Source organism: Platalea leucorodia (genome assembly GCF_965183815.1).
Source record: "Platalea leucorodia genome assembly, chromosome: 4".
NCBI lineage: Eukaryota > Metazoa > Chordata > Aves > Pelecaniformes > Threskiornithidae > Platalea > Platalea leucorodia.
In genome coordinates this window covers 57,937,982-57,961,370 of record NC_138826.1, presented here as the reverse complement: position 1 = coordinate 57,961,370, position 23,389 = coordinate 57,937,982, and the positions used below count along the sequence as shown (strand labels likewise).

The window sequence follows — 23,389 nt, the reverse complement described above, 5'->3', positions numbered from 1 at the left end:
TGTCCAGATAACTCCCTGGCTACCTGTGCTCCTTATGGCACCCAGGGACATAGGGAAAGAATGTATCTTACAGCTCCACTCCTCAAAATAAGCCACCCTGTGCTTGGGTACAAGTAGGCTGCACACCTTCTTGCTTTAATGACTTAACGTGTAGTCCTCTTAACTGACAGAGTTGTGATATCAAGGCTGCATGTTCAGGTTGGTAGATCTCTTCTGAAGAATACTCTGGTCCTACAGGGGTTTTGATAAGGACGTTTTAAAGTGCAGCAGTACAGGTAAAGTATTTGTTTACAGTGAGACAGGTGTCACTTTTCCTCTGCTTGGCTACAGTCAGATTAGGTGTTTTTTTATGCTTTAGAAATTACTCCTAGGAATCTGGGTGACTGTTTAAAAAAACAATAACAAACCACAAAAAAACTAACCAACAAAAAAAAAAAAAAAAAAAACAAAACCAAAAACAAAACCAAAAAACCAACACTTTGGATAGCTCTAGCTCGAAATTTTGTTAGACTTCCGAATAAGCATGTGTGTGTTTGTTATCACTTCTCTTATGAGGCCTGTCTATCCCTGCTGCCAAGTGAAAAGGACACTCTATGGATGGCTACCTATCATATGGCCCAGAAAGCCAGAACTGTGCCTTCCAGACAAAGTGCTCTTGCAAAAGAAAGGAGCTAGGCAGAAGCAGAATAAAACATAAGCCAACAACTTAATCACATTAAGCTGAAATGTACCTGGACAGATTTTGCTCTCTGGTTCACCAACATCAGTTTGTGTGGTCAACCCTTGCTACAGAAGTTTCCAGCTGATAGACTTTAAGACACAATTCATCTGTTCAGCCTCAAGAAAAACCACCCCATACTGCTGTGACTGTGGTGAAAGGGGTCCTCTGCCAGGAAAACAGACTTTTAGTGCCATTCTTTTTTTTTTTTTTTTTTTAAATACCTGTGCTGGGACTTCAAGTGCCACTTGTAATGGTTGTTTGTCTTTGATGCAGACCTTTGAAACAGATTAATTCCAGAAGTCTTTTTGATTTGTGGAAGCTGAACGCATATAAAATCATATAGATGGCTGGCAACCAGCTGCAGTCTTGTTTAGTCACAAAAGTATTGCCATCTCTTATGACTTTACCACAATTTTTTTGACATTTGCTACCTTTACTGCAGTCCTCATGGATGGCAGCAGACACTTGAAGAACCTCAGCTTTGTTTGAAAGCCCATGGAGATGTGTGTTCAGCCACCCTGGTTATGCAGAAAAGCTTGAAAATGTTAAGCAGGTGTGTTCTGAAACCTCGCACCAGAAAGCAAATAAAAAGAATCTTAATAGCAGTTAATTGAAAATGTGAATTTAAAAAAAATGAAACGTCCTTTCTTGGGGAGGCAGTAGTAGAATATGTTCAGGAAAGTGATTAGTCCTGATCTGATGATATTTGGAAGTCTGGAGTTAATAAGAAAAGGGCATCATCGTACAAGAAAAACACCAGCACATAAAGTTACTGCACTGACTGTGTGATTTGTTCCCTGTAGCATGGGAGCATAGGAAATGCCCTCCTGCGTCAGGCCAGCAGTCCATCTTAGCCAAGTGCTTAGTCTCTGACAGTGGCAACAGGAGATACTGTTTTAGGAGAGCATGCAAGCCTGGCTGCGTTCTGTGGTCCACTCCTCTCCTTGAGAATTGCTGTATTAAGGATGTTACAGGGCACATCCCTGCCTTCTGCTTTCAAAATCTGTTTGTAGATCTGTTATCCATGAACTTGTATAAATCCTTTTTGAACTTGCTGATGCTGCCTGTGTTTTAAAACTCTAGCAGCTAGTTTCAGGTTTTCACTACCCATTCTGTAAAGAAATACTTGCTTGTATCTGTTTTAAGCCAGTCTTATACTAGTTTCATCAAGTGGCCTCATACTGTAGTATTCAATGAACTCTGTGTTCATTTTACCTGCCATTTTAATGATGTGTAAATTTTGATCATATCTTCGCTCTACCTTTTGCATTCTAACTGGGGAGTCCTATTTTTTCCAGTGTCTCATTGTAAAGCTGCTGTTACATCTCCTTAATTTCTCATCCTCTCCTATCCACCTTGACTGCAAAGCTTAATTCAGTCACAAATGAGCATCTTTTTGACTCTAACCAGACTTCTGAGAGCTACCTATGCTGCAGAAGCACTTGCAGAACTACACATCTCGCAGGAGTGCAGGAACTCCCCTCCACCTGCCTCTTCTCTTACTCTCTCCCCAGGGAATTTTCTCTGTCATCCACGCTTTGCACTTGCATAGCTTCTTCTATTCAAGGACTTTAAGCATTTCTCCAAGATTAATAAAGCCTCCTACTTGTATCTCAGCATACGATGGTGAGCAAGGAACCCCAGAACGACAGAAGTTTTCTCAAGGTTATATTATAAATTCCTTCGGCTGGGGCTGCACGGCTAGAAGGCGCGTCCCCTGGGTGGTGGATAGGGGATCCCTCTCTGGAGGGTGCACCGGATAAAATTGAAGAAGGTGCCGCGAACCAACACAGCCTAAGGGAAGGCCACCCTGACAGAAAAACCACTGGCCCTCCAAGTCATGGGGGTTGGGCAGGAGGCCAACTACCTCCTCCCAGAAAAAAAATAAAAAGTTGCAGAAACGATGAGCATCAACTCGGAGATGGAGAAAATCAGTAATGAAGTGAGGAGGAGGAGATGGAACTGGATCGGTCATGTCCTGAGGAAAAAAACAACAGAAGACTGCACTGTGGCCCTTGGACTCCAGAGCACGCAGCCGCAGACCGATCGACGTGGAAGAACGATGTTTGCGCCTTGTGTGCCTCCTGGCACTGAGAGAATTCGGATTCAGATATTATAAATTGCAGCAGAACTAAGAACAGATGCTAGAAAACTAGGACCAAAGTCTCCTGCTGTCAACTACAGCTCACTGTGGTTCATTTCAAGACAGAATTTGTGGATAATATTTTAATGTGACATTACTTCAGAGCTTTATATCAACTTGACTTCAAGGTTAAATATTGAAATGTATGTATTTTTTCTGGCTGCTAATTAACTACTGGTGTAGACACACTTGGACTTTAGAACTGTCATTCATTTGCTATGTGCACGTAAACACAATCCTTGTACTTGTATTCATATTTAAACTGTTCTCTTTAGCAGTTAAAATTCACTGAGAGTACCCTTGAACATTCATGCAAACTGGTATGAATGACACCGCAAGTCAGATTCTCTGGGAGGTGCAAAAATGCAGGGAGATGCTCTCTTCCTATATCATAGGAAGGAAATTGCTAAATAGTCTACATCAAACTAGTAAAACAATTAACTTTTTTCCTTTCTAAATAGATTTTTAAGCCCACTGCTCAAAAAGGTTCAAGCTCTTCTCAAAACACCTGTATCTTTTCTTATATAAAAATACAGAAATATGTTGAGGGAAAACTTCCATAAAAAATATTTTTTTCAAGGTATTTTTGTAACTCTTTTGGTGATGGCATGTCATAACATGTTTATAAAGCCCAGGATTTGGAAATTCTCACATGGATATGAAGGCATGCTGACTATTAGTGAAGGATATAATACAATTCACGATTCAGGCTCTCATGTGCTTAGTTCCTGGGCCTGTGCAACTGATTGTCCAAATATCACAACATAATGTGACATTCTGGATCTGCAGACAGGTCCTGTATCTTTGCTAAAGATCAGATTTTTATCGCTCATTCTAGATGCAAAATTAATATGTCTCAGGTTAATATAAATACTGGTTTCAAGCCCCTGCAAGCCACAGTGGAAACACTGAATCAATGTAAGTTTCAGAAAGCTTTGAGCAAAGCAAAGCTTTGAGCAGCAAAAGGCTGACACAAAGGCATCCAGTGTGGAAGGACATGTCCCCAAGAAAGGCAGCAGAGCTGTAAGACCCCCTTTCTACTGCCCTTCAGCAAGGGATATCTTGGAGGGAGTGGGAAAAAAAAGAGGTGGTAAGGGGAAGGCAGTGGAAATCCAGCAAAAACCTCCTTTGTATCAATGTGTACAAAGCCTAGGCAAGAGACAGGGTATTTCAGACCCTTAAACTCCTACATACAGGGACAAGTGCTGGAGAGGAGTTTTGCTTTGCATAGCAGATAGACTAGGCAACAGTCAGAATGATTAACTTAACACTTGTATAGACCAGTGATGCTACCCTATAAATAGGTCTTAGCTAAGTTTTCAGTTCCACATACTTAAGGGATTAAGTAAACAAAGGTACAGTTTAATTAAGATATCATGGCATATTGGATCAAGAACTGCAGACCAACCCATGCCTTTTTTTCTGGTTTTCCCTGAGTAATGCACAAACGAATGTCCAAATCTGGATAAACTCCCAGAAGTTCAGGGGTTTGTCCAAAAATTATTTGATTTTCCACGGGTCTGCAAAATTCTCACTGGGACAACAGACTTTCCTCATGGCAATTTTGGACAAGGTGAAAAATACCATTCAAATGGCTTCCTTTGGTATTGCAGCACAGAAGCAGAAAGCAGAGAGTGGAGGGAACTGGCGGAAGGGGAGAGGAAGCTGCTTTAAAAAGAAAATGGGTTAAACTCATCTTCTGAGTGAACATGAAATTGAAGTTACCCTTAAATGAATTACTTTCCACACAGCTTGTTTCAGCAGTGGATGAACCCCAGAACACTCATTTCATTCAACTGTTGCATTTCAGTGAAACCACACACAGCAGAAGAGATGACCCATCTAGTTGTGTAGTAGGGCTTTGACTTAAGCTAGTTAATACTGAATATAAGCTCATCTCGGTATTGAGTTGTTCACTGCATGCACTTAATGCTCATCTGTGATGTGTCCCCATGCAGTATATGTATTTTTTTCTATATAAATTTCCTAGTCAAAACTGCGCTAATGGTGTCAAATGGTGCCTGTGTTGGTGGTAAACGTGTTGAGCTTTGAGGGTGGGATACTTTTCACCCTTAGTCTAAATAAGGTGCCAGCAAATCCATCACATGAGATTTATTTAAAAGATCCATCACATTGCTGCTCTTGCTGCAGTAAAGCAGGTTATAAAATTCTAGCGAAGCTAAATAACGGTGTGCTGCTCAGCTGATGTAAATGCAAATGCACAACGTGCCCTGCACTCATCGCTTGTTTAGCCTAAAATTCCAGTTTAGGCTGCCTCAAAAGCTTCTTGCTGCTGTGTGAGTGCTAAATTTTGGGGAAGGCATTATTTGGATTATCTGTCACTTTTTAGAGTCTTAGGGGCATCTAGCTAAAATGAAGACCTAGAATTAATTTAATGCACTGACAATGGCGTCTGGGCCTGCTGGTGCTGCTGCATGGTATATACTCAGGGTATTAAAACTGCCTCCCAAGCTGCTTGCTGCTCTCACTTGAACATTGCATTCCAGCCCTGCACTAAAAAAGCCACTGGGGGGGGGCGGGAGGAATCACTCAGAGGCTACAAGAAACTGACCTCTCAATTGAAATGGGTGGAAAAATAACTACTCTAGAATGGCTTCTATCTAGGACATTAGACAAAATAGAAAAATAAAAGATACCCTGATGTCCCCTTAGAGGCTGATGTTTGAGAAGAGGTCTTATGAAGGTAGGCTTTTCTCTTTTTGCAGTGCTTCAGTTTTTTAGATTCATAAATAGCCCATATAACCTTTGTGCTCTTTGAAAACTGGAACTTGTTTTGCAGGCTCTGCCTGGGCTATACAAGACAGTGAATATGAGGCCACAAACCCCAGCTGCTAAAAGATACTTGGAGAGATATGTATTTGTGCGTATGCATGTATATCCATCTCCCTATGTGTTTGTTTATATTTATGGTATTTAACTAAAATTTTCTCCTGAACCAGTGAGGTCAACCTCAGCCCTGTGCTTTGGATTCTTATTTGTGCTGGTGAGAGGTGCTGGCTGGCCTAACGGCCCTTGAGACAGGAGACCTCTGCTTATCCTTAGTCTAACTACCACACAGGCAGTAGTGGGAGGGAGATCTCCCTTTGCTGACGTCTTGTGACGCTGCCCAGTAGGGAAGCATCTTTAAGTGGGTGAGACTGATTCATTCTTTATTTCTAGCTGCACTGGGTGTAAAAAAGATAGTGTAAAAAGCTCCATCGAAGCCCAAGCATGGAAGAGGCAAAGGCTTGCGCTGACATGCAGAGACTTAAATGCCAGATGAGGTAAAGCAACCAAAATTTTGCTGCTGATCTCTGAGGCTGGGAGCTACATTTTTAGCTTCCAGAACTGCCTTCCTGAGACAAATATGTTTCAGATAAACTAACAGAAAGGCAATCTTAATCCTAAATTACTGTTTGCTTTTCATTTCTTTGGACTTGTCTCCCATGCACTTCACTACTTCTTCATAGTGCCTCTGTGCCAGGAAAAAGGAAAAGGCCATAATGCCAGCATGCCCACTTTTTTCCTTAAATGGCTCCTTGAAAAGAAAGATGGCGCTGTATCCAGAGCCGGAATATTTTTCCATAAGGATAAACTTGCAAGGAAAACTTAACTCACAGCTCAAACACAACTTGGGACTTCCAGAGGCATTGGCTTGCTACCAAACATAAGTATACTTTCACGGGCATAGCAAAAAGCATGCATTGCTGACATGCTAACCCCACTCTGTCATATTTTGAGCTCCTGCTCTGGGCAATGATGATACTAGAATACCTATATAAAGTGGCTGTGAGAATATTTTTTTTAACACAGACACAACACTTTTTTTTTTTTTTTTTTTTTTTTCCCTCCCCCTAGCCTTGTTCTTAGAAATGACTGTATTACTTTTGCAGATATATTCAGGGGAAAAAAAGCAGCCCAAAGCAGACACCCAGCATGGAAATATCCAGCTGGAATAGCTAAATCTAAGCAATGTCCTGAGAAACTTAGAGGGGATCTGGTACTACCTTACTGCTATTTAAGGCTACCCTAAATAGTGTTGCTTCCAGCTCCACCTGTCAGTCTGAAAACTGATGAGTCCCATCCTTGTCAGAGCAAGAAATGCAGGAGCCGTATTGATTTCACTTACAGAACTTGGCATTTTGAGGCAGCACAGCTAAATAGTTCCTCTTACTGAAATGGTGAGCCTGATGCTTTGTATGCTAATAACTAGCATTGTCTCCTCAATATTTTAATTGCCAATGCTCTCAAACCACCTTTTTTTTCACCACTGTCTGAGCCAGGTTCATCTAGAAGTATCACATCGCTGTTGAACAGAAAAACACTGTAACTGTGGGCATGTCCTTGCTGTCCTGTGACAATAAGCACTCCACTAGATGCCTGTATCTAGGAGATGAAGCCAGTAGGTTGCACTAAGTCTGCATTTGTGTGACTGAAAAAAATCTAGCATGCTGATAGCGGCAGTTCAAACCACGCAAACACCAGGAAGAGAGTCCTTGGTCTAATGAATCAGGGTTTAGATTGAACTGGAGAGGTCTGGGTTGGACTCCTGGCACAGCTACCAGCTTGGTGTCAGTTAATCCATGTCCTTTGATCAGTGCCTGTCCCCAGTACATGAACTATGTGCTACTGCAAGGGTCTGTTAGTGCTGCACTATTTGCAGTCTGTTACAAGGCAGGGGTGGAAAAGAATTTTGAGCCGTTAATTTTTCAGATGATGAGCTTTTAGAGAATTGTAGGAAGTGCTCCAAATTCTGAATGCAAAACAACGCAGCACCTATGACTGAGGAAATAGCACGCCATGCTTCTCCTGGGGTCTACAGTTTTGCCCTTTACAATGCTTGCTTTTAAATAGTACTTTGTCTTCAAATTCGTTATACTACTTTCTGAGACAGTGTGCTAGTACTGGGTGTGTGGACACCCCAAACTCCTGCTTTCCTCCTTGGGAAGTGCCATAGTGGGACACAATTGATGGAACAACTGACCCTGCCCTCCATGGATCTGCTCCAAAGCCCACAGAAGTAAATACATGCTTTATCATTGATTTCCCCAGACTTTGGATTGATCTCCAGATGTCTGTCAATACTCTTTAATTGTGGAGATATCGCTATGGAAGCTAAGTAATACTGGCAATTCAGAAGAGACCCAAACCAGTATTTTTCAGGGGGGAGGGGGAGCCTTGCTGTAAATCACTGCAGATTCTCCTGGATCAGTTCTGTTCAAGTCCCTGTAGTGGTTAAGGCTGAGGAAACCTGCTCCTAATAAGAGATTTAAAAAAAAAAAAAAAAAAATCCCAAAACATCTACCTTCTCACCCTTTCCCCAGTGAGTGTTTTGAAACCTCTGCTTTTCACATCTCCTAGAGCTGTTTCTGGATCAGGAGGACCTCCTTTAAACTGGGACCTCCCTAGCAGATTATCACCTCTAAGGATGAGAAAACAGTGCAGAAGTAGTGGCACCAACAAGCTGCAATTCAGATTGTTTGAAATCAAATCTTACCTATGTATCAACCTCCTTCTGTCTATGAGGGACACAGCATTTGTTCAGGGCACTGTACAAGGTTTAGTCTAGCGTTTTGTGGAATCTTCAATTAATTTAACTAATAATCTTTAATTTCCCATAACTAATGTTCTTCAGCTTTGCAAATAATCCAGTGAAATTTCCATCTAGTTTTGAAGAGTTGTAACTAATGGTCACCTTTCCATGACTTTGCTTTTTCATCTTCCAAGAGTGTTAACTTGGATTTTCTTTCTAAAACTGCCTGCGTCTAGATTCCGCCCCCCTGCCCCATATGTGCAGGATCTCCTCTATACAAACTCTTAGTTTCTTTGCCAGTGTGTTTTCAAATCTTACACTCTGGTCATAGGTAAAAATATTAATGTTAGCAAGAGTCAGCTCTGCATCTTTGTTCTGATGTCAATGTGAATTTACAGAAGAAATTGCATCTGTATTCTGCTATTCCACATGCTCCTGTTAATCCCTATTCTTGCAAATAAGCCACAGCTGCATAAATTGTGCTGTTCATTTCAATGAGTTCAAATGCATAAAATTTGCAAGTTACTTCTCATTAACACCCCCATAGCATAGTCCAACACTGACTCAGCTAATGCTTTCAATTTTGTGCCATAAAGTTACATGTACTTGTTTTATTTAACAGAAAGTTACCTATTTTTTTCTTAAATACTATTAAGAGATTCCATAACTGTATTATGAAAACCATTTGTCTTATAAAATGAAGATGGGGCCTCATGCGGTTAGATGGTATGTAGGAATAATCAGATACATAGAATACAAGCTCTACTAAGAAAAAGGGAAGTTCAAGTGGCCTAGAGGAGAGGATCGTGACTATATAAGTGATTTAGTTTGGGAGGGGGGGAAGGCAACTAAGCACCAGTGAAAAATTCGTAATTTAATATAATCATGGTCAAGACGACTGTATTTTTCAAGTCAGAAAGGGTCAATGCAGTCATCTACACTGACTCCCTTGCAATGAAGGACAGAAAATGCTTGTCACTGGGGAAATTATTTACTGGGGAATAAAATCCTAGGAGGTTCATGAGTTACCCCTATAATTGGACGAGTTCTGCACTGCTGTGACTACTGCTAGAGAACCCTGCACTGAGTCCCTAAGAGCAGAGAGAATCCATACCTGCGTCTCATGTTGCTGCCATTCAAAGTTTCTCCAGGATCATTTAATATTGAAGTATGATAGCAAGTGTGCTACCTGCATGACAATATTTAGGGAAAAATATTCTCTTTCAAATGTATGAGTTGAAGGAGCTGCTGTGACTTGGCTTCTGGAGATACAGATGGCATAAGTCCTCCTACAGTAAGGCAGTAAATACCACTTATTTTACTTCATTTGTGTGCCAGAAAGCTTCAGAATGGTATGATTTTTTTAGAAGCAGTAGCTATGATGTTGTGCTGAGGTAACAAAATTCCTTGATCATGTTCCAGGACTTCACTAAAGTCCTTGAGTGATATGAGGAGTTACCACATTAGCATCACAGCCTTCACTGCACACATCTGTGCTGTGCTAAAAGATGTCCCAACCCATAAGGCTTTTTCAGTACTGGCTAGCCCTCATGTGAGAGGTACAGGGACAAACTGAAGGCAGAACAATCATTAGGCATTATTCAAGAGACAGTCCTCACTCACACAGTGACCTAGCAGCTCCATGAATTCATGAACTTCTCTTCTTCCAGCCTGTTTGAGGGGTTTTTTGAGTGTGGGGTTTAGGTTTTTGGTTTGGTTTGGGGTTGTTTTGGTTTTTTGGTTGGTTTTGGTTTGGGTTTTTTGGGGTTTTTTTTTTTTTGAATAGCTGAAAGCCAGCAGCTGAGGCACTTTGCTTATAGGAATCAAACTTGGATCTCTTGGGTCATGTACCACCGCTTTTACTTGGACACTGGCTTTGCTCCTCAGAAGGCCTGCAGTCCAACAGGGAGCTAGAGGATGTCATTCTGTGCTCTAAGCTTCAGGCAGATAAGTTTTTTCTAGAGGTCAATATTAAGACTAAAAAAACCCACACCACGTTCATCTTGTTCTCCAAATACAAGCGTGACATCATTAAGACCATCCCTAAGACTCTTTGGAAACTGTAGAGGTGCAACCGGATATGCCTTGCAAGAGACACCCATGTGCAAAACTGCTCCCACTGGGTTAGTACTCTGGGAGGCACACCGAGCATCCTGTGTTTGTGACTGCCCTGGAAACTATTTTTTCTGAGCAGAACAGTTTGGGATCTGAGAGCACTTTTGCAATCAGCAGGTTTAAAGTGTTCTGAAATGTCATATGAAATATGCCTTTAGAATGTCACAGGAGTGTAGAGCCCCGACTTCTTAAGAGTCACCTATTAAAATGAACAGAGAAGTCCTGGAATTGCACAATGATTTAGTACTTTTAACACATGATGATGTCAGTCTGCCCACGCTTGAAACTAAGGACTTTTTTCCATCCGCTACGTCTTGCTAGCCGCAAAACACAAAAGCATTTTAACCTTCACCAAGAGCAATGGTATTAATGGGAATGAACAGAAAATGGAAAATGACAGCACACAATCAAGCTGCAAGGTGTTTTAATCACGAACACGTTTCCTCTAAGCCCTGTTCAAACTCCTGCTGTTGGTCGTTGTATTTTCCCTGCCTTTGTGAACAACATGAATGTCGGCTACCTCCTGTGCAGAAACTAGAGGTAGGATCTAAGGTGGCAATGTACTGTTTTAACTTGGCTGTGAAGGTCATTCTTTTCTGTTGAGTCCTCTGCTTCTATTTGCAGCCAGTCCCTGTCTGTGCTGCAGCACCGGGAACAAAAAGTACTGCTTGCAGCAATTGCATGTGTAACAAAGTTCCTCAAACTTGATGGTATTAAAATTTTCACAGCTTACTAGAAAGTACCATTCAGTAAACATCTGGCAATTGAAGAAATGCTATAAAATGAGTCAGGCAAAATTATTTTAGGTGATTAAAAAGTCTTTTAGGTACAGACCTAATGTGAGGCGAGATGATGTATGATATTGAACATGAAATTAGTCCTAATGATACTGAAGCTTTGTTCAGTTGGGTCTAGAGGCCTCCTGCAGGCAAATTATGATACTTTTCATACCTGTAAGGTGCAAAAACTTAAGAAATTGCTCTATGGTTTTCCCTATGGTCTTTTCTGTGGTCTTTTCTATGGTATTTTCTATGGTCTGTACTTGCCTCATCCTCAAAGAGATGCCAAGCTAGCCTGCTGCAGAGCTGATGCTTATTGTACCATGCACATCAGTAACTGCCCATGATTTTAGCAATCAATATACATCATAGGTGCTATAACTGCTTAGGAAATAGGCAACTTTAGTGAGGTTTTGGCATGAATATAAAATAGGAAAATGAAATTCCTATATAATTTGGTGGTTTATTCTGTAGAGGTGGACTAGGAAAACAGAACAGGCAAAGCTCCTTTCTTAGCTCAGAATCCAATGTGTCTGCCTTTTCAAGCAGGAAAGAGTGGAAACGGTGCATGATCTTTTCCTTGGAGCCCCAGAAGTCTGCAGAGCTATACATAAGACTTGTCCAAACTAGTATTTCTTATAGTACAGGCTCCCAAACATCTTCCAACATACACTGAGCACTATGTGAATTTCTACTGGTTTCCACCATAGTGGTGCTCAGTCAAAGCTCAGGTGCCTCTTTCATGCTAGATGCTAAATAGAAAATTAATGAAGAAAACAGTCATACTGAGTATGTCTAAAATAGAGGTAGTTTGTTTTCATGAGAAAGGCTTGATAGTTTTAGATGCCAGGTCAGAAACTGCAAATGAAAATCCCCAAGAAATTACCAAAGTGATATTAGGATGCATGGTGGGTGGTGGTGAGAAAGACTGGTTTAATTACACTAAACGTTAACTAAAGAGTATTCTTGTGTGAGATGTACTTATTTGAGATTACCATGGGGCACTGAAGATTAATTAAAGGCAAGATCTTGATTTCTCGCCTCAGCCAGTGCTTGCTTTTATTTCAGTGAGACAGTATCAGTTATACAAGGAGAAGGGTGGTCAGCTGGTGCTTCCAGGATAGGTCTGCCTCTCCCTCCAAATGCATCTGAACCATCCAGCTGGGTTAGTCACTTCCCTTCAAGCAAAAAAATGAGCTTGGATTGCTTTTGCATCATTTACTTTTCATATCTTACCAGTACAGCTCATTAATAAATCTTTCATCCGTTGACACTTAACAGGGAGAATTTTGGTTTACATTTTTCACTTATCAAATCTCAATAGCGGTTTCTTTCTGCTCAGTTTCAATTGTTTTCCATCCATGGCCAACCTATGTTTGCTAGCCTCTAGCTGGATTATTCACAGCTCTATGACCAAGCATGTTTCTTTAGTCACAAAGTCATCAATAGGATGCAGTATATGAATATTTGATAATTAGAATACAGTAAGCTGTGTGCTGGATGAAGTTGTCTCTTGTTGCCTTCAACCTTTCTGCCTGCAGCTCTTCAGCAGCAGGTGTTTGGCTTTCAGGATTGTGCATCTTTATGGGAAAATTGCTGTGCTCCCAGTTTTTGTCACTTGATCAGCAAGGTAAGCATAAATAAATAGGAGGAGTGGATAGAAGGACCACATCTGCAGTTGCACTTGCTAGGATATGAATTACAAGAGCTCTCAATCCTCCTGCTTTAGTGAATTTATTGGCTGTGGTCAGGAACAAAGCAATTTTCTCAGCTCCTTCTTGCAGCAAGGGGAAAGGTGGTTGTGTGGGCACAGCACGGCAGCAGGAGGTGGGCAGCCCTCTTCACGCTCCTGGCTTTGTAAAGAGGCTTGTTTGACCAGATGCTCAGCTGGGGTAAGCAGGCACCCACTGCCAGAATGGGTAAAAGACCACACATCACTGAAGGACATCTTTCTAAATAAATACATAAGTAAGGATGCTGATATTCCTCTCCACTCCTCTTCTGTAATCTCCTGTGACCTACCGTGCTCCCCTGTAGATAAAGGCCAAGTTTTCTTAATTGGAGATAAATTTCCTGAAACTTTGCCTGGCAATAGATCTGGCAGACATGGACTCATGGGACAAACTCCTGCTGTGGATCACTATTAAATTATTTCATGTTGAAATTTGGCCTGGAGCAGAACCAGCTCCAGCATATGTAACCACAAGCATCCAGTTGGGTTAAGCAGTAGTGCTTGGCGTCACAGATTCTGCCACTGAGGTTGGTTAACACAAGGTGTTTGTTTTGGCACTCATACTCCCATGCCCCCTGTTTTGCAGAGTGTGGGGTTTGGGGATTTTTTTTTGTTTGTGTTGTTGTTTTTTTTTTTTTCCTGCTCCCCATGTGTCTAATACTGCATTCTTCTGTGGTGACTCTCCAATATATTTCTATTTATTCTGCAGCCATATTTCAGTGAAGAAATAAATAGCCCACTCTTGATTTTTTGGCTTCTACATTCTTTCTTGCACTTCCCTGCTCTGAATGTCAGACTTGAAGTTCTCACTTGTAAAGCTCCTCAAGGGCACAGGTCAATTGCTGGGTGGGTCAGGAAAAGATCATGGTCAACAGCTTTGTATAACTGGCTTCCGCTGTTGTGGGGAGTAGGATTTTTGTTTCCCATGGCAGGCACAGAGATAAGCCACTGACAAAAGCAGCCCTCTACAGTAGGGTTGTGCAAATCTGTGACAGATTATATTATAGTTATACTCAGAGTTGGATGGCAAATATAGCTGCATGAAAGGCAGAAAGAAGGTAAAGACAAGCTCCTTTTATGCTTGTGGTCCTGTGGGTCAAAATGAAATTAAGTAAGTAGTGAAAGATAGGATTGCCAAATATGTTTTTAATGAAAATGTTATTTCAATGCTTTATTTTGCTGTCAATAATTAATGGCAGTGGATGAGCCACAAAGGGTCATAAGGATCCCACAGGGCCTATAGGGCTTGAGGCTCAGATGCTGGGTGACTATTGCCTGCCTGGGAGTCATCTGCAGGCTGAACCTTGCAGCTCTGGCCCAGAGGAGAAATCATGGAAAGAAGCTTTGGCGATGCCTGAGTCAATTCCCTTGGTGATTTGAGACTATCGGTCTCCTCCTTCCTTTGCCTCAGTTTGCATATTGGTCACTTGAGGATAGTCACAGTGGCGTGCCTTGCAGGAGGGTCATGGTGGCGGCCCTTGTTCCCACAGCCCTTTGGAAAGCTAGAGGGCTGTTCAAGTGCTAAAGAAATTCCCTCCCTGGGAGAGTATATCCTGTGCACTCTCCAGTTGCATCCTTCCAGCTTGAAAACTTTTCAAGCCACTTATCTAAACAGCTCCCGCATCGTTGCCCCAGGCCTCTGCTCTTGCTTGTCTGCAGCTTCCTCTCTGCCGACTCCTGAGCAGCAGCACCAAAACAACCTGTGAACGTCAGGAGCTTCACACGCTTTCAAAACCAGGCTTGATGTTTTCAACATACTCTCTCATTTTCCTGTGCGCAGACTACTGTCTAACATTTCTGGAAAGGCGGCTGGAGACTCCAGCCAATTTCTATGGCATTTTAAAGCCGCACATATGTTTAATATATCTACTACTTCCTTCCCCAGGGCTTCATGCTTCTCTTGCCATTCATCTTTTCATACCGTATGCATAGAATATGAGTTATCTATAGCGTCACTACCATAATATATGGCATTTCTCAACACCTACATGGCAAATCCATTAGAAACTGTAACAGCTGCAGCTAACTCCAGCAGTGTGAATGCTCTACCTGGTGGGAAACAACCATAAAAAGTACTTTTCCCATCCAGAATTATGAAAAGGCGATAGAAACGGAGGCACCCCCCTTCTCAGTCATTTTTCTGACTCCGGGAAGAGGTAGGAGTCAATGAAATCAGGGGAGCTGGTTTAATCTGAGGTGAATGGAAAGAAATGCTAGTTCAAACAGCAGGCGATGTTCAGAGCTGGTGAGGTGGGAGTCCCATAACCAGTAGAGCGGCAATGGGGGACCGCTCACAACAGCGCCCTGCAAACTGCTTGTGGAAAGGGAAGGAAAGCCGAGGGGTGCCTTCTCCCAAAGTTGCAACTCTACCTGTGCAGCAGCGTGTATAATAAAAGACTGTCAGTAATGCTGAGCAAATATGGACTTGGAATAAAAGCAGCATATGGATGAGGATGTTGTAGTTTCCTTGCCTACTGCTATCTTACAGCAATTCTTCCACTCTCCTGCTCAACCACAGTGTTGGGAGTGCCTGCCAGGCATGCAGTGAGAGGGTACAAACACCTTCAGTCAACAGCAGCTAATGACAGCCCTGTAACCACAGCTCAGCTGAAGCCTAAAGCGTTTTGTTCATCCTCCTACTTTAAGGCAGTGTTAGTTTTTCGTATACTTACATATTCATTTTTGGGTGCTGTAAATGTAAAAGGCGCAATGGTGGTGCAAAGATAAATGCAGAAAAAGAAAGTTTGCCTGGGAAGTACAGACATAGTTTGTTTCTCCTGCTCTGCTATGAAGTCAAAATAGGTGAATTTACCTACTTCTATGACCAAGGCTAGCTATGTAAAGATATGCACTGCTTCCTTTTTTTAACCTGCGTGAAGCTGGCTTCACACAACGACTGTCTGCAGCACTCAAAGCTTGTAGCATCCTCAAAGTCCAAGCCAGGGAATAGTTTCCAGGACAGCAGGCATCACTTCAGAGTGGCTGTTCTTTGCCACATCACATCACTGCTGCCAGGTCAACTCATCTGGATCTTGTGCACTGAGCCTTTAATGATGCACTGACAGTGTGGGCAAAGAGTAATGAAGGAGTTGGAGATGAGAAATGGAGATGGGAGGAAGCAGTAAGTGCAAGGCTTCACGGTACGCAGGCAGAGGATTCCTGGGACTCTACCAGGAAGCTTTTCAGTTGTCTTTCGCAATGACTACAGGAGACAGAAGTGGACAGGATGGCTATCTTATCAAAGCAAGCGCTGCAGGGGGTGGCTGAGCACAGGCCTAGAGAAAAAGCTGTGCTGCACACATAGATCTTGAATCCTGGCATTCCTTCCCCCCCAATCAAACAGCAGGCTATATTTAGCCCAACCTAAACAGAAACAAAGAACAGCAGGACTAGTCTTAACTCTAACAGCTGCCACCAGCTGCTCAGAGGGGACGCAGGTAGAGCCAGTGTCAGATGTAGTTAAATGAGATGGAACAGGGAAGGCAGCTATGCTTGAATGAACAATGTTGGCATTTGGTTAGAGAAATTCTGTGTTTTATTATTCCATGGTTAGCCAGAAGGAAGATCGAATGTCAAGCAGAGCATGAATGCTCTCTACACCAAAGGCAAGCCTATAGTGAACCATGGACGGGCAAATAAGCAGAGGGAAGGGAGGAAGTAACAGATAAAACTAGACCATCGTGGCACTCAGGGGAGATGCTTCTGTGTCTAGCCCAAGTTCTTAGTGTTCCCTCTCTTCAGTTTTAGCATAACAAGAATCAACAAATGTAGTTTTGAGAAAGTCCAAGAAAGACTAGTTGTCACACAGCTGCTGACTAAAAGCTTGTATCTGAGTGGTAATGCCGGCGGGGCTTTTTCAAGCAGCATGCTGGGGGTGCCCACAGGTACTGCTGATCCCAGCAGGACCCTGCGCTTGGTTAATGTACGCCCTGCCTGGCCCCAAAACTGCCCGTGTTGGGGCCACTACAACAGCAGCCCCTCTCCTTGTCAGCATGGCAAGGACTCTCAGGGCCACACATTCATGGGTGACAGCAACTTATTTCACTGATCCATTAACCCATGGCTCACCATCCTTATAGGCATCAGTGTCATCCACTGGACAGAAGTGTGGAAAGGTCATGTTAATGCAACTGGTTGCTTGCAATATTACCTGCTCCAGAGGGAAATATTTGCATGCTTGCTGGGGCAGAAATTGCCACACCACCTCACCCAGAGTGACCTAATTACTGTTACATTTCTACGAGTATGTATGCACATACATAGAATCATAGAATGGTTTGGGTTGGAAGGGACCTTAAAGATCATCTGGTTCCAACCCTGCTGCCATGGTTGAAAAGTATAAAACCAGAGGATGCAAAAAAGTGGGACTGTTTAATGAGTACCAGCAAAATATTAGGAGACAATTAATATAGTGGGTGTTAAACTTGATCACTGAATAATCGCTTAAGCATCTGGTTGTCATTGCCATTCTTAATAACAAAGAGGGAAAAAAAAAAAACAACGAAAAACTGATCTATTCCACCAGTGTAAAACAAAACAAAACAAAAAAACAACCCAAAAAAACAACTCACAACACAAAATCCACGGAGTCTCCTTCCACCCACATTTCTGGATTTCAGAGGCACCTTATTACAGTAATCCTCTGTAGATACATCAGTTGGTATAGCATGGACTTTGAAGCTTTTGTGGTAGCTTTCCCTGCCTTACTAGCAGAGCTGTGAGCTTGATGACTAATCACTCCTTAATAACTCATGTTTCCTCCCCAAAAGTCCCTGAAATGAAACTAGTAGGGGAAAATATATGAGCAGGGATTTGTGAAGTAGAAAATCACTTTGAAATGGGCTTCTTTCCCAGTAACCCGTATGGTTTTTTTTTTTTTTTGAAGGGGGGTGGGGATGGGGGGGTGCTGAATTCAGTTCTATTCCCCACATGCCCAGACCCTGCAGTTGGGAAGTGATCCTTGGTAGTGTATTTCAGACATATCCCCAAATAATGAAAACAAAACACAGATTGATTGTAGGCCTCTCTGGCTTGGCTGTTGCTTGAATTTGTTCTGTAGGAGCTTTCAAATCCAGATATCTTTCTCCCAAGTATGTTCCCCATCCTGGGTTAGACGGGGAAAATGGCATAAGCCAACAGATACAAATCTACGTCTACACAGGACTTTCCCAACTGTGACACTAAAACAACTGAAGTTGATGAGATCTTAATTTCTGAGATGGGACAGGGTCCTTGCAGGATATTTACTGATGTCACTTTATCAATCACCCTCTTGCCCAAAAGCAAGCATCTGAGCTATTGCTGGATCAAAAGGTGACAACAGCCCTGTGTCTCATGTACCTGATTGCCTAAGAAAATGATTTGCATAGCTGCCTAGAAGCAGACACATATTTACTGGGGGGAGCCTGTGGGAGCTTTAGTATTTTCCCTGTCACTTAAGCACCAGCAGAAACCACAAACGCTTCTGTGTCACGTACCACAGCTGCAGCTGCATGGCCCGTCCAGACAGATGAGAACTGTATCTGCCCATGGCTGGGCGCACCATACACGCTAATGCAGAAACTTGGAGTATGCAGCCTGGCACACACACAGCTAAAAGGCAAGTTGGATAGCACATGCCGCAGCTGGACATTTTCTCTTTTTTGGCCAAAATAGAAAGGCTCCTAAGCAGAGGTATTTTGAGCATTCATAGTCAACTGAATTATGAGTTGGAAAAGCATCAGCCATGCAGTGCTATCCAATACACGCCCTTCTTTCTTCCTCCTGGTTTCATACATTTTCACTCCTCTTTAGCTTTCTGGGCACGTACTGTACCTTGTGATGACATGGAAGAACAAGGCCTTTAAGTCTTTACTAATTGTTACTACTGTATTTTTAAAAGGAGCTATTTAGGAAATTCTAACTTTTGTTACCATAGGAATGAAGCTGTAGGATTCAGCAGAAGTACAATTTAAACAGCAATGTTTCAGCAATTCACTCCAACTTTAATTCTCCGCTCCCTCCAAGCTCCTCTTGGACATAAAGGAAAAGACTTTAAAAGCTCACTCTCCTCCTCAGTGCCGCTTGACTCTAGCCCAAGTTAGGAGGTGCAGCCCTGTTATCTATAGCAGGGCTTAGCAATGTCCCTTCCCACCCACAGAGCGTCTCCTCTTCTTCCCGAGTGAAGCAGCAGCAAAGTGCTCCTTGGCTCAGGCAGAGCTCCTCAGCTGTTCTTTTTCAGCTAGTTTAAAGCAATGTTTATGCAACTTTTATACAATAAGAACTGGGTGAAGAGAGGAGCACCCAGTCCACTGTACGAGAGCAGGTTGGGATGCTCATACCTGGTAAGCTTGCCCAGATGAGCTGACCAGTCATTTACTATTCAGGGTAATTCTGAACTAAGTGGCTTACTAGAGCACTCTTATGTGCTCCTTTCTGAGTTGGTTCGCTCCTCCTTTTCTATTTGAAAGGTTTAGGTCTACATTAAGTAAAAACCAAAACAGGACAGGTGAGTTGATTAGCAATTCTGCTGGCCTTCTCCAGCAGGTGGGAGGAGACAAGGCAAGGAAGGAGAACAGTAAAAAGCTGACACTCAGACTTGCTATTCCCCCTTGTTTGTTTTTTAAACCTTTGAACCACGGAAACTTGATAAGCAGCAAGAAAGTGGAAAAAAGTTTTGTTTTCCCTGGTTTTAACTCTCTTTTGAGATGCTATCGCTATTCTGACTTGCGAACAGTGTTCTGGTTTCCCACCTCATGTTTGGGAGAGGCTTGGATTAATTGGAAGGGACTACTTAGTAGAACAAGTAATCTTGCACCCCATTAAACAGATGTCTAGCATTAACGATGAGATTAGGATGTTCCTCAGCTCTCAGTAATGGTAACAATTTTATTGACTTTCACGGTGCATGAGGGACAGCTTTAATTCTCCACATGTCCCGAAGCACAACACTTCTTTCTTCATAGCTGCTTTGACTCACTGATCCAAAATCCCGGTCAGGAACTGGAAGAGGAGCTTCTCCAGGATATTACAATATGTGTCTGTAACTCCACAGATGCTGTCAGGTGGTGAAGCCACTTACAGATTAAGAACCTAATGCCTGGCTCTTTCTCAGCAAATGAAGATGAGCCAAGAAAACAAGCCAGTGACCATATTTTGGCATGACTTTCTGGCAATTACAGTGGCCTTATTTATCACCCAATGTCTCCTTTTCATCAGATGTATCTAGTGTGCTCCAGCGTTCTGCCTTGCATTCTTGCTTCTAGAGTCTTATCTTTCAGCTGTCTGGCCAAGCCTACACTAGTAACCTATGGCCACAGGATCCTGTCTCAACAACTTATTACAAGCTGGTCACAGGGATAGGGAATTACATTACTAAAAAAAGACACTATCAACACTAATTTAGCAGGGTGCTTATCCGCCAAACCCAGCTATCTGAAGACTACGCTGTGCCCCGCTCCGCTTTTAGCGAAGGTGCAACAGCACTTCCACAGCTCCTACTGTTGGCTACAGGCAAACAGGCATTTTCAGACACCCCCTGCAGGCACACACGCTTATTTCTCTGGAGTTGGCTGAGCTGTTGCAACTGGATCCTTTTATGGGAACGTACAAGTGGGGTTTTCATAACCAAGCTGGAGATTCTGGAAGGCACAGTTGCTGCTCTGTCGAGGTGGCTGATAGTGCTCTGTAGTCTCTCCACCTACTTAAATTCACCCTGTTGTGCTGCCGCTTATTTGCGCCTTCATTTCCACACAGATTCACAGGCGTGGTCACAACCAAAAAGAGGGGACCTTAGTCATATTTTATGTAATATTTCCTTGCATCTCAAAGGGAAATAAAGAAAAGGAGAGGAGGAGGACTCTGAAAGACTAGGATGTTTTTATTGGCTTTTCATTAAAAGTGATCTCCCACCCACTTCCAGGACTACAGGACAACATTTTTACCATAAAATCCTAGTACAGTGAAGTCTACAAAAAGGATACAACGGGTTAAAAAGGCTCTTGTTGATCCTATACTGGTGAGGCATTTTAACTGAGCACCCAACTGGTCGTTTTTCTATTTTTTTAAATATAAGCTCTCAAATGGCTTGGAATATCAGGGCGAGGGGAGTCTTTTAGTGTTACAATTCTGCAAATACTTCAACATCCTCTTGCGTTGTATTTAATCCAGCCGAAAGACTGAACAACCACAGAAACCCTTGACCAAATGTAAGACATATACCAAAAGGAGAACCAGTGAAGTTACTCGCAAAACTTGGAGGGGACAGTGAAATACAAATACAAAAGAGGGGCGGGGGTGAGCGCGGCAGGAGAGAAGGAACAGTTTAAACTTATCCCACTATATTATCCACATCCCCTCAGGTATTTTATTCAAAAACGTAGAATTTAATCTGCATTGTCTTTGTATAAGTGGTATAATCTCTAACAACCTCTGCCTCACGTACGCCTTTTCTCCTGAAGGCTGACAGAGGTACTTCACTGATAGCGTTCTGGTAGAATACCTTCTGGCTGAACACGCTTTTGTAAACAACCTGTTCCAAAGTTAACGAAACTATAATAGCAGTTTATGGGCCAGAACCTTGACACTTCTAATATAAAAGTTACTTTGGGGAACCAGAGCTGGTTGACAGCAGCTGAGAGTCTTGCCTAATGCTCTTACAGGTATGTCCTGCCTTGTGGCTTCTCTTGTGCAGATTTCTCCAAAATAAACAGTACTTTAGAATTCCCAGACTGGCACAGGAGCATGATTAGACTCAGTCTCCTTATTTCCTCATCCCTGTGGTGCAAGGACATGTTAGAGTGGTCCTGGAGCTGTCAAGTTAATGCAACACCAGCAAACTACCCGAGAGAGCTTGCAACCCTTGCGTTATGCTCCTTGTCTCACCAAAGCAAAGGCTGTCTGTAGAAATGGATTTTTAACATTTATGCCTCCCCCTTGTGTTTCTACTATATGAACTCACCAGACTATGTTTATTTCTCAAAAGATCTTTCCAAATGCAAACTTTACACATCATATTTTCTTGGTTTCCTGGTAAATATGTAAATCCAAGAGAGCACTGAGAATAAAAATTCTTTGAGTTGCTGAGTCGAAAATTTCCCACTGAAATCAACCAGAATTACAGCTATTACAGAAGTCATCCAATATTTAACAGAGGATCTGATCTTAGGAGATAGGGAACATAATATAAATACCTTCATCTAGCACAAGCTACGAAGAGACAAATTAAATACTAATTCTGTTCCAATGGAAAAGAGCAATCTTGCCACTCACTTCGTGAGAAGTGGGACTGAGTTGGGGTGGGAAGTTTGGGTTTTTTTGTTGTTGTTTTTTTTTTTAAAAGGATAAAAGTCTTTTTACTCTGGAGAAAATAGTGTGGAAAGCAAGAGAGAGAGAACTCCTGGCCTGATCCTGACCTCCCTGACAAGAATAAGGTCACAGCTGTCTTTTTGTACGAAGAGTTCGTCTGCAAAGGGAGCAGAAAGTTACCTGATGACAAGCAGAAGAAAAAAATCAGACAGCAAACATACCTGACTTGCCCACGCCGGCTCGACCAAAGATCGCCAGCTTCACTTCTGCGCTCTTAGCCATGCTGGAAGGAACAGAGTGGCGACAAATTCACTCGATTATCAAAAGTGAAGCAGAAAAACTGTTCCCAGCTCCTGTCTTCAGCTTCACCGTGTCATTGTGACGTCAATGCAGAGCTGGGGAAGAATACCACGAGAATGGAGCTGCAAGGAGCCAGGCTCTCCCTCCACCTCCCCCTTTTTTCTTTTTTAAACAGGCATGACAATTGACGCTACGCTCCCGCTTTAAACATTGCAGTAATGCCACTGACACATTTGGCACTGTTTGTACAAAACCTACCTTCAGCTTTCTAGCTCTCGCTGTTTGTTTCACACTGGCACTGTAATATCGCAAAAGGTACTTAGCAACCCAAAGTACCTGCCTCACAAGGTTCCTTATTCTTTCTTTCTCTTTCAGCTGCAATTGCTTATATTTATGGTATTTGCCTCAACTCCAATGAACCAGTTTTTGTAGAATGTATTTAAAAGCCACAAGCACTCACTAATAGTGCCTGCAGATAGTTGACCTCTCCTCAAGCCCTCTGGTTCCAGAAAGGTTTCAATTACTCAGCTGCAGTTTCTTAAAAATCTCTAAGCATTTGTACCTTGCCCACTCTGCTAAACAAATCAGTACCCAGAAGTTCTTTAGTGCTCCTTGTTTAAGCTGCCTCAGCTCATACATAAACATTCGGCAAAGCATGGGGTTAGAAAAAGGATGCCAGAGTTTCTGGTAATACACTTTTAACAGGCCACATGGGAATTATCTATATTCACAGCTTTGCTGCATGACCTTGAGCAAGTCACCTGACACTTCATCTCCTTGA

General features: G+C 42.5%; 1 protein-coding gene across 2 annotated transcripts in view; it reads right to left on the bottom strand.

Annotated features, from left to right (window-relative positions):
- RERG (RAS like estrogen regulated growth inhibitor) overlaps positions 1–22,590 on the bottom strand; it is a gene marked incomplete at its 5' end in the record, with an annotated part of 106,053 nt that extends 83,463 nt beyond the window's left edge. For both annotated transcript variants that reach the window (XM_082308502.1, XM_082308503.1), the window contains one exon: positions 22,530–22,590. In XM_082308502.1, the coding sequence (XP_082164628.1) occupies positions 22,530–22,590 (61 nt within the window). The remainder of the gene's footprint in view (positions 1–22,529) is intronic.
- Positions 22,591–23,389: the final 799 nt, after the last annotated feature.